Here is a 12,342-nt window from a genome sequence, read left to right as displayed (position 1 = left end):
GAGGGAGGGAGGGAGGGAGGAAGGAAGGAAGGAAGGGAGGGAGGGAGAAAACCACATTCTATAGACCCTCATGATACAATTTAGCATAGTAGATAAGCATAGGCTCTGAAGACAGATACCAGTCTGCTACTAACTAGATATTAGCTATTTGACCTTTGATGGTACACTTAACCTCTTTAAGCCTCAGTTTTCTTATCTCTGAAATGGAGACATACAGGAATACCCACCTCATAGAGCTTTGGGGATATTAAATAAGTTAATATTGTGAGGCACATGGCACAGAATAAGTACTAAAAGATGGCCTGTTGGTACTAGTGGTAACGCTAGGAGCAGAGTCCACACTGAGGACCACCCCTTCCTGTGCATACACATCAATTTCTAGGGAATCCCTTCCTCTGAAAAACTCTCACTCCTCATGTGGTCCTCAGTGGAGGAGTAAGAAGCAGGTACTAACGCTTGCCCCCGAGCAGCTTCCCTACTTACCAACAGGGCATCTGGGAGGTTGTGCTCTCTTGTGAAGGTGATGACCGCAGGGGTGATATCCAGCGCATTGAGTTCCAAAATGGCAGTGTTGATGGTATCTGTATCATGGGCCCAGCCCGCCTGGAAGAACACAGCCACCTTCCTCATGAGAAGGCCAGAGCGCACACGTTTGAATACATGTCTTGCCACAAACCTCATGGCTTCCCCAAGGCTCCTGCTGCCAGTTGACCCTTGCAAGGGGATTCTCCTGACCACCTGCAGGAGTGAAGGCTTCCCCTTGTAGTCTGAGAAGCGAGTCAGGTAGTCTGTTTTGGAGTTGTACGAAACGACAGCCACTCGGGCACCTGTTGGGCAGTTACTTTCACTTATATCCATCTTCATCAGTAGGGATAATAGAATGTTTCTCATTCTCTCAAAATCCAAGTGGGAGACGTCATTTGACATGTCCAAGGCAAAGACCACTTCGCTAGGGAACACGGGGCATTTGGAAACACCTTGACACAATGGATACACAGATTTAAGATTTTCTGTAATGCCTCTGAACAGGGGAAGTTTGAGATTCAAGTGAAAAAGAAGATCTATTACGTACCTGTTGAGCAAGCTGGAAGGGAAATTGTTTTGGAGAAAACACAAGACATTGTTAGTTTATATAGGCAGTGGTATGTTTTCCAGCTGAGTGCTTTAATATGAAAAAACCATCTCCTCTGAGAAATTCAAGCAGTGAACTTCTCTCTTGCCTATTTGCTCCCCAATATCCATTCTTCCTTTTTTCTATAGCAGTAGATCCCAGTCTCTGGGCATATGGCTGCCTGGCACAAAGATGGCATTTCCCAGTGGGGGAGCTATCTTACTAAGTTCTGAGTAATTGAATAAGAGAAATGGTAGAAACAATTTCAAAAAGATATTCTTCCCTTTTCCCTTCCTTTTCCTACCAGCTAAAGCTTGATAGACATCTTGGACCTTGAGGGCACTTGGGAAACAGGGCCCCCTTACCCTAATGGCAAGGCAAGAAACTATAAAGACCCTGTGTCCCTGAATACTGTGGAGCTCTGTATCAACCCTGGACTGGCCACTTCCTGGCTTTGATCTGAGAAATACACTTGTGTCATTGCTATTGAGCACTGAGGTCGCTTTGTACCGAACTTAAACCTAACTAATACACTGAGATATTCTGAAACCATATATATATATATATATATATATATGTATATACACACACACATATATATGTATATGTATATATACACACACATATATATGTATATGTATATATACACACACACACATATACATATACACACATATCTAAAACCATGTATAATATACTATATATATATCATATACCATATATTATGTATAAGTGTGTATGCACAAGTAATATGTTTTATGGAAAATATCAGAAAACCAAAAATTAAAATTACCTTTAATCTATAGCGTATATGCATGTGTATGTATGTTTAATTGTTAATTTAGTTTTATAAAACTCGGACCTTAGTATATGACCTATGTTGAATCTTTTTTCACTTAATATATGATGAACATCTATTCTTCTCGTCCATATGTTTAGAGCAGTATCACCTCGTCTACTATAGATGTCTCATGATACTCCCACCAACATCCCTTTGTGATGAGCGCGTTTATACATGTATCTGTGCATCTCTGTCCAATCATGGTCCTATAATATCTCTATAATTGTGGCTTTTGATATGCAGTGTCCAATTGCTCTTCAGAAAGGTTGTACCAACTGACACTCCAACCCGCAGTGTGTACTTTTATACATTTCCCAAATTTAGGTAGAGAAATTTTTCTCATCTCAAAAGTATTTCCAATTTGAGAAACAAAAAGAGTATCTCATTTTCACTTGTATTCTTTGACCTCTTGGGAGGTCAAACATTTTTACAGGTTTATTGTTTGTTTGTATTTTTTTCTTCTCCGAATCTTCCATTCATCCATGTCTTTTCTCCCATTTTCAATCCAAGATTTTTTTTACATCAGGTTTAACAAATATGAAATATCTGTGCTTGTAGGAGAAAATGATTGAGTAGGACCAACTGTATATACTTTGACCTGACAGAGTTAAAAAGATAGGTCCTTTGCTTGGGTCCATTGCTTATATTGCATATATTTCCCCCCATTTTTCTGTGTGCTTTTGACCTCACGGTGCTCTTCAATATAAAGGGGTTTTAATTTTTGACATGGTCAACTCTGACGTTCTCCCTTTGGGGTCAAAATTATAGTATTATTCTTTATGATTTCTAGGAAAGAGGACCCCAGAGTCTCCTGGACCAGAAACTGAAAGGGAATGGACAGAATTTAGAGTTTGAATAAGGAGGGCCGGGTGTATGTGGAGAAAACCCAAGCATCTAAATTAAGCACTCTGCCAAATCAACATTCTCTCCCTATTGCTAGTGAATAGGGAAAAGTACATGTTACAGGATGCAAATATCCTGGCATACATTGAAGACACTAAGTAAATTCCAGTCTGGGAATGTGACAAAACATTAAGATCCGATCATTTGCAAATCCATTTTTAAAACATAAATATAAATTTAAAAAGACACATTTCTTATTGAAGGCTCACTGGTGATCCCTCTTGTTTAAATGGGTGGGATAAAAATAACAAGGCTTCTCTGTATTTGTTTTGTTATAAGAAGCACCAAGATGCAGACACGTAGGTGTGCAATTGCCAGTGCATTTCAGGAGGTGCCACATTACAAGAGAATTTTTCTCCACCATTGAGATGGCATGCCTTTTAACCACTTCATTTCTGAGACCACATTCATGAAGATTCCTTGCCCCAGGGGAGACTGAGCCAACTACATTAACTGATAAGAGCTTTTCATGTGAGACAAATCCACAGGTGACTTAAGTCCCCAATCCGTGACCCATTCCAACTTCTCACCACTGGCCTCCATTTGAGCCTTTTCCCAAACAACTTACGGCAGTTTTCTTGTATTAAGTCAATGATTTCACAAGATTGCTAGAAAGATGGAAAAAGAGAGAAAAGCAAAAGGTATTTAATGTGAAGCATATTCCTTCTTAACCCCAGGACTTAGAAATGTTATATGTGTGTTATCAGTGCCTTTCTGAAGCTTTTTAAGGTATAATCGAAAACCAAAAAATTGTTACAGCACATGAAACTATCCAGAAGTTATACTTCTAGACACAGCAGATATTTAAAAACATTTAAAATATATTTTATATACAACACAGTGCTCGTATTATTAGAGACAGGTAAATAAGGGGAATTCTTTATTTTTTTATCTGCCTCACAAAGCAGTGGAATCAAATCTGATTTTGAAGAAGTTTCAATCCAGAAATCTTGGCATAAAAGGCAAAGAAATGCCTTCAATTCTTGGATCTCTATGTCAGCAATTCTTGGAACAGTTCATTAGAATAACTGCCAAGACACGGGCCCCTCACACCTCCCCTAGAATTCTGCTGTGTTCCTTTGATCTCTCCCCTCTGTTCTGTTCATCCTTTGACCCCATTACTTCTTGATTCTCATTTGTTCCCACCTCCTTCCCCCACAAAGTAGTATTTTTGTACTTGTGAGATAAAAAGCCATCATAGCTTCTGAGATTGTTTTCAGGTGTGTCACGAGACACGAAGACCTGTACTATACTATATGTTGGCTTATAAATACTTTATAAGCAACTTTTAAACTTTACAACAAGGCATATAGCACAGGGGTAGTAGCCTCAAAGTCTTTCCTTCCACCTGCAGTACTCAAAAACAACCAAATTCCTTCCACAATTTAAAATATTATCCGACTCTTTTCACTGATGTGATTCTAACATCTCTGAGTAAAGTTTATAGATCAACTTAAAGTACTAAAATAATTTACAAGAGGAGAAGCTAAAGAATCTTCATAGATTTCTATTTGGTGAAAGTGGAAAGCTTTGTATGCTAAAAAGGATAAGGTTTAGAATTAAAATGTTCACGTACCATCACATCTACCAAACCTTTGGCGCCCTTGATGCCCTAGAAAGAACAGATATGACTTTAAAATGCAAGATTCTGAGGTACAACATATTATTCTCCAGAGTTGGCAAGAGATTCTGAGAAAGCTACCACAGTATAGCCCACTTTCTGCCCTTTACTCCTGGCCCTGAAATTCTGACTCCTTAAGGAAGAAAGTCTAGGAGGTGTGGCCCAGACCTCAGAATCCAGGATATCCAGGATTATGGTACATAAGGACCTTTAGAAGATCAGGTCATCTTGTGACCAAGCCACAGTATAGGATCCAATTCAGAAAAAGACCTTTCAAGATCTCAGGACTGTTCATAGACAAGTGTAAAGCAGACCTCAGTCATTCCCTATCCCTTCTCCTCAGGCTACTCACTGACACCCCATCTCTGCTGTTGTGCTGCACAAGTCATCCCTGGAAACCCTCAGAACAGATAAGCCTTACTGCAGCTACACTGGGAGTCGAAGGACCCTTGCTTCTATTTAGATTCTACAAGGTAGTAACTTGTCATCTCGGGCAGATAACTATAATCTTCTCAGCCTTTGTTTTCTCAACTGTAAATGGCCATGTCCAGTCCTTATGCTTCTAAGATTTTTGATTTGATGACTTTGTTGCTGCTCTACAGTGAATGGTAAATGCAGTGAAACCACCAGGTTCAACCCAGGACCCACTCACTACACCATCCCTCATGAAATGACAGCCTAGCCTTATAGGATAAGGCGTGGCACAAAGTGACAATAGCCCCAAAGTCTTCCCTTTCATACCAGATGAACTCCCAGGCAATTTTAAAAATGTTTGTGGACCAGCAACATTGTTAGTTTAGTTAAGATTGTATAAATGTCATATTTTGTTAGGATTTCCTTCTAGTGTTTGCATAATGTTGTTACTCGCCTTGTTTGCATTGATAAACTCACTGTCCAGTGAGTTTTATGTGTTATGTATTTAGACATGTTTATAAATCTCCAGCCACTCTAATATCTTCCCCATGTTCAGGTAAAAAATATATACCGAATAAATATACTGTATCAGTTGATGTCCTCTAAAGCAAATCTGGCCCATTCCCTATATACATCCTCTAGTGCATCCTAAATGTTCATTTCTTCATTAAGATAGCTCTTTGCAAATTCTCATTTACTTTTACCCAGGGGTTGAAAATAGAAAGAAGAGTCAATGTTACCACTGGTCCTGGAGGGCCTTGGTCACCTGGAGTTCCAATAAATCCAGGAAAGCCAGCATTACCCTAAAAATAGCCAAACCAAAGGAATAAGCTTCTCCTCTTGAATACAACTTGATTAAAACCATCAGACCCATTTTAAGATACCAAGCTGTCATTATTTCTAAGGTCCCATGAGTTTGCTATGGACCAGTTAGTTTATGAACTGTATCAATGGAGTGAGACACCAAGACTAGAAAAGGAGGGGGCTCATTATGGGAGCCATCTAAATTGCCCCCTACATACCTAATCCAAGCCAACATGCGGACATACATACAGACACACAATTGAGTCCAAATTGACTCAATACTCAGTTGAGATTCCAGGTCGTATAATTAAAAGAATGCAGGAAATACACATTGAGGGCCTGGCAACAAGAGAAAGGAAAACTTCTTTCACCACCTTCTGGTCTTTGGAGTCTGAAAAAAGGTATGAGCTGACCTTAGCTCGCTGCTCGTCTTACAGGTATTTGAACCGACATAGCATTACCTGCATGTAATTGATGCTTTATCTTTTTTTATTTGAAACCAGAGAGATAAGTTTAGCTGAGCAGGGCAATATTAGCCAGCAGCAAACCAAGTTAGACATAGATCAAATTTTTCTTTATGTCCTTGCCAATGTGTGAAAATACCAATTATTGAGTGCTTACATAATAAATATTCTCTTTCCTCTCTTCTGCACTGAACATTACTCGTGTCCTTTTCCCAAAAGCCTTGCTCTCTAATGTCTATCAGCTAAACACTACCAGGGTTTTAGATATCCACAAGATTACTCTTTCTGAATAGAGCCACCAGTGATAGCAGACTTTCAATATTGAGTCTTTACATCCTGAAGGAATAGATTTTTAATGGTAGACTCTACAAAGCACAGTGAAAACATGGCTCAAAGTCCACCAAGATGGCAGCCATATTCTTGAGATTCTAGTCCTAAATTAACAAAGAAAAATTTAAGGCTTGGAAGAATCTTGAAGAAACATCAGTGTTTACTCTGCAGCTAAAACAATGCCCTTCTGAATGATATCTAGACTTCACACAGATATTGATATTGTGTAACTGAAACTCCAACTTAAATTTTCTGTTATTATGGTTTGATGAGCCGCATTTGCATGTATAAGATAAGTGAGAGTGGTATTAAGTGGGACAGTGGGGTAGCCCAAGGGAGGTGTGGAATATGCACTGACTTAGGGGGACAATGGCCTTCCTGCTAAGAAGTCCATTAAGTCAATAGAAATCTGCTCCTGTGAGCGGTGTCATGTGGGCCTCTACAGATCTTGGGAAATTCCTTTGGTTCTTACCCTCCTCCCTCTGACTCCCTTTGCCCCCTTCTCTCCTCGGTGGCCCGGGTCACCATCTTCTCCCTTAATAGAATCAAAAGCAGAGCGTTGAGTGTACAGAAAAATAAGTACAAACAAATGACACATGCTGCATACCAGATGCCAGATCCCAAAAGATAGCTTCTTACTTGTGCACCAGGAGAGCCAGGAAATCCAGGTTCACCCTAGTGTCAGAAAAGAGATAAGGTCTTGTTTACTGTCATGTGATTCTTTCTTTCACATTCCTCCGAGAAAAAGAATAAATTATAATTTTGAGAAAACAGACTGAAAACAGGGGCCAGGAAAAACAACTAGAGCAACAGTTGTTATCTTGAACTACTCCCAAGTGGCCATATTTTATTTCTATAATTCAAAGTGAAACAACTTGCAAATGACTTTTACAAATTCTTCCACTTCCTTGGTATATTATATAATGGAACTTCCTTCTTAAACAATTTTATCCGTTGGTCTAAATATCCAGAGGTCTGACCCAATGGAAACCAAAGGAAAGGGGACCAAACTGACTGGTGGGAAGCAGGTGCCCATTGTCAGATCAAAGGCACACTACAAAGCAACTGTTCATTCAACAAATATTTATTTAGCACCTATGTGCCAACCACTTTTCTAAGCACTGGGAATTCAGCACTGAACAGAACAAAGACCCTGCTATCATGGAACTTAACTGCTAGTAAGGAAGAAAAGTATGTCAGGGAAAGAGAAATGCTATTCCAGAAAGGGGATTAAAGAATAAAGAATGATATGGATGGGGTTAGGAAGAGGGTCATTATTTTATATGAGGTGGTCGGACAAAGCTTTTTGGTAAAGGTGGCATTTGGGCCAAGACCAGCATAAATCAAGAAAGCCAGCCAAACAGGTATCTGCGAAAAGAGCATTCCAAGCAGAGGGAAGAGTGTATGAAGAATCCTGAGGCAAGAATATGAACCTGTGCTGTGTTTGAGGAACACTGAAGCAGAATAGGGGGAGGGGAGGAGGCGGAGACAATGTCAGAGAGTTCACAGAGGGGCCAGATTATATAGAATCCTGTGGGCCATGTTAACAGTGGGGTTAATTCTGAATGACATCAGAAGGCATAGCTGGACTTTGAGTGATCTAACTATGCATTTAAAAGATGGCTCTGGGGGTACCTAACTGGCTCAGTCAGTATAGCATGTGACTCTTGATCTTGGGGTTGCAAGTTCAAGTCCCATGTTGGGTGTAGAGTTTGCTTGAAAATAAAATATTTAAAATACAAAATAAAATAAAATAAAATAGGGCTCTAGCTGCTACATGGAGGACTAACTAGATGAGGCAAGAGTAGAAGCAGGGAGAACATTTAGGTGGCCACTGCAGTAATCCAGGTGGAAATCATGCTGGCTTGGCCCAGAGGATGGCAGTGGTGGTGGTGAGAGGTGATGAGAGGCTGCATGTATTTGGAGGGTGGACTCACCATTATTTGTTGACGGATTAAATATAGGGGGTGAGAGACAGACATTTGTTAAAGATGGGGAAATGTCTGCCCTGAGCAACTGGCAGGAGGGAGGCTCCACTCCCTGAGATGGGGAAGGCTGGAGGAGAGGCAGGTTGTCAGGGCAATTGTTGTGGCTGATCAGATGTTTGATGAAATTAAAGGATCAGTGTTAATTCTTTGGTTGATAATGTATTGTTGTTATTTTATTTTATTAGTTTTTTGAGTAGGCTGCACACCTAATGTGGGGCACAACACGGAGCTTGAACTCATGGCCCTGAGATCAAGACCTGAGCTGAGATCAAGGGTCAGACGCTTGACAGACTGAGCCACCCAGATGCCCCTGTGGTTATGTTTTTAAAGAATTTTTTAGAGATGCAACTTGAAATATTTACTCATGGAATATATGATATCTGGGATTTGCTTCAAAATAATTGGGAGAAAGATATATGTGTGGTGGAATACATAAAAAACAACATTAAATTGGTCAAGGATTTTTATTCTTTGAGCTAGGTGATGAGTACATGGGGATAGGTGTCATTATATTAGTCTCTCCACTTGTACACATGTTTGAATTTTTCCACAATCAAAGGTTAACAAACAAAAGAAGAAGAAGAAGGAAGGAGGAGGAGGAGGCTGTTTGGGGACATGCCAATTTTAAGGTGGAAACATATTTAGAGTTTAAGAGTATGGTCCAAGCTGGAGAAATACGCTGGAGATCACAGGATAGATGATACTTGATGCTATGTAACTGGATAAGGTCACCTGAGAAGTGAGTAAAGAGGGAAGTAAGAGAAGTAGAAAGATAGATCCCTGAGTTTTCTAATATTTAGAGTTCAAGAACATTCCAAAGAAACTGAGAAAGAGCAGTCAGCAAAAAACAAGTGAGTGGGCTGGTCTGGACGATGAGAGAGGAAAGGTTCCAAGAACAAGCTCCTGATCCCCTTTGTCAAATTCTGCTGAGACGTGGAATATGATGTGGGCAGAGAAGTGACCAATGGATTCAGCACCGTGGGTTTCACCTTGACTAAAGGTGTTTAGTCGTTGCGCGGGCAGAGCCGAGGGGTGAAGGCTCAATTGTCACCAGTAGAGAGAACCAGAGGAAAGAAAGTGGAGTTTCTAAACCTCGGCACTACTAACATTTTCGACATGACCATTCTTCTTCGTTGCGAGGGGCTGTCCTGTGTTTTGTAGGATGAAAAATAGTATCTCTGGTCTCTACTCACTAGGTGCCATTTGCATCCCCTCCCCTGGCGTGACAACCAGAACATCTCCTAGAGGGTAAAACCACCCCTGGGTGAGAACCACAGATCTAGACCTACTCTTTCAAAGAATTTTTCCAGAGAGGAAAGGGACAATGGTACTGTGTAGTTAAATGAGTGTTTTTTTATTTATTGCCTGTTTGCTTGTGGGAGGGATGATATTCCCACTTCTTTGTATACTGACAGGAATGATCTGTGGAGAGGGAAAAACATTACAGAAGGGAATTGCAGAAGGGAAAGGACCCAGGAAGGAAGCAAAAGGGGAACAGAGTGCAGCCCATGAGAGAAGAGATCAGTCTTAGACAAGGGCATGGACTCTTATCCACAGCAGGAGGAGGGAAGGCAGGGTACAGAGGCTGGCCTACGTAGTGGCAGATGTATGTAGAGGTTCTCTGCTCACTGCTCCTATTTAATTAATGAAACAAGAAGCACAATCACCTGCTGAAAACGTGGGAGAGAAAGCAGGTCTTAGAAGTCTGAGGAGAGGGGAGCAGGGATGAATCAATTGATTCAGAGAGGAAAATGAACAGAGAAGGGAATGGTAGCCAGCTGGCCAAGCAGCAATAAGGCTATTTAAAGTGCGGCCATGAAGCCTTGCCAGGAAAAACCCATGCAATGTGGACTGAATCCACGGTGTTAGCCATACCACAATAAGCATAGGTTGCTTTGGATGTAGTATCAGGGCTGGTAGGTGGCTCAAAACATGAACATTTGAGGGGGGCCTGGGTGGCTCAGCCAGTTAATCACCTGACTCTTAATCTCGGCTCGGGTCATAATCTCATGGCTTGTGACATCGAGCCCCATATCCAGCCCTGTGCTGACAGCATGGAGCCAGCTTGGGATTCTCTCTCTCTCCCTCTGCGCCCTCCCTGCTCATGTGCACTCTCTCTGTCTGTCAAAATAAATAAAATAAACTTTGAAAAACTGGGCATTTGAATTCTACCCAGAATTCCCCTGCTATGCAAACTCTCCCTTAGAGAAGAAAGACTTAATTTGCCAGGATGGAGCTCCGATGGGCTAGCTTCTACACTCAGCTCTGTCTCTAAGCAGCTGTGTGACCATCGGCAAATCACTCCATTTCTCTACGTCTCAATTTTCGTATCTATAAATCAAAAAGGCTGAACTAGATGATCACCAAGGCACCCATTGGTCGTCATTGCGCAGATATTTACTAAGAGCCTACTATGTTTTGGGCATGTATACACATTAATTATACTAAGGGCAATATCCTGATCAATAAAATGGCAACAGTGTCATCCAGGGAAACAAGACAATTGCAGGGTTAAGTAGCTGGGCATCACTAAACATCCTAGTGATTTCTTATGTTGTGAAGCAATAAATGGTAACTCGCAGACTGAAGCACTCAGAGTAACTGTGGCTATTGACGTTTGATTTGTTCAACAGTCTTCATGTGATTTCCATTCTTAAAAACCTGTCAGTAACCCATTAACTACATGTTAAAATACCCTATCCTTATGAGAGTAGAAATATCCAAATATACTTACTGAGTACCTACTCTGTGCCAGGCTCATTCCAGCAATACGAAATTGAATAAGGTGCAATCAACTGTCAAATTCACAAACTGGGAGGTAGCCAGATATGTAGGGATACGCCTCAACATAACCTCAATAGAAAGGGGCTACTATAGAAACATGACCAATGTGCGTGAGGAACACAGAGTATAGGACAACCAAATCTTTCCATGGGGGAGTCCAAGAAGGGTTCCACAAGGAAAAGTTGATACGTGAGTTGATCTGAGAAAATGTGTGAAAAAAGTCCAAAGGAGGGAGGTGTGTAAGGACATGCCTAAATAGAGTCAAGAGTGTTTGCAAAGACAGGAAATTAGGGAAGTTCCTGGCTGGGGTGGAAATATCTGGCATAGGTGGAAGATGAGGAAAGGAGTTCAAGTTTTAAATAAGGCAGTAACAAAATCAGCTTTTATTTTTTAAGGAGAGAACTCTGGCAGCTATAACATGTCATAAGCAGCATTTAGAAACCATTTCTGGCATACCACTTGGATACTAAAGACTTATTCTAGTAAAATTAGAAACAAATCACTGTAGTAGTTAGTTCAGAATACCCTGTAAGATAACCCTTACCTTTTTTCCTTTTCTTCCCGGATGTCCATATCCATCTGGACCAGTAAGGCCCTAAGAAAATGACACAAGATGAATGGTAGAGTCATCTAGATCAATACTGGTTGACAATATTATCTGAACCCTTGGATTAATCAGCAGTGCAAGGAAGTGGAGAAGGCAGAGGGGCTTGGTGGAGGCTTATACTGTATCATAGGATAAATCCTCGGCTACCTTTATAGGATAAGGAGAGGATAAGGATTTAAAACTTGAAAAGTATTTTTTTTTTCTGTAGCAAGATTCTGTACCTCACCAAAATGATGCCACAGATGTAGGGAGCCACATCACTGTACAAAATCCCTCTTGAGCTAAATTTCTTTTCTTTGAAGGGTAAAGTAACAAAGGAAGAAGCTCTAGAATTTGGCAAATCTCTATAGATAAATGCAGACTTACGGAGGAAAAGACTGGGATGGAGGCAATAGAGTTTAGTGAATAAGTGCATAGGACGTATACCCAGACAGACCTGAATTTTCATTCCACTTCCAACACTGGTTGGAAGCAA

General features: G+C 40.7%; 1 protein-coding gene across 3 annotated transcripts in view; it reads right to left on the bottom strand.

Annotated features, from left to right (window-relative positions):
- The window catches only part of LOC121033657 (collagen alpha-4(VI) chain-like), a 124,533-nt gene that overhangs the window by 38,791 nt on the left and 73,400 nt on the right, over positions 1-12,342 (bottom strand). For all 3 annotated transcript variants that reach the window (XM_040480162.1, XM_040480163.1, XM_040480164.1), the window contains exons 25-32: positions 11,805-11,855; positions 7,128-7,163; positions 6,961-7,023; positions 5,631-5,693; positions 4,432-4,467; positions 3,424-3,463; positions 1,073-1,084; positions 484-977 (exon numbers count right to left, since the gene is read on the bottom strand). In XM_040480162.1, coding sequence (XP_040336096.1) covers positions 484-977; positions 1,073-1,084; positions 3,424-3,463; positions 4,432-4,467; positions 5,631-5,693; positions 6,961-7,023; positions 7,128-7,163; positions 11,805-11,855 — 795 coding nt within the window. The remainder of the gene's footprint in view (positions 1-483; positions 978-1,072; positions 1,085-3,423; positions 3,464-4,431; positions 4,468-5,630; positions 5,694-6,960; positions 7,024-7,127; positions 7,164-11,804; positions 11,856-12,342) is intronic.

The sequence above is a fragment of the Herpailurus yagouaroundi genome, unplaced genomic scaffold (genome assembly GCF_014898765.1).
Source record: "Herpailurus yagouaroundi ecotype Mexico unplaced genomic scaffold, PumYag 159, whole genome shotgun sequence".
Lineage (NCBI taxonomy): Eukaryota > Metazoa > Chordata > Mammalia > Carnivora > Felidae > Herpailurus > Herpailurus yagouaroundi.
This window is presented reverse-complemented; position numbering and strand designations above follow the sequence as displayed.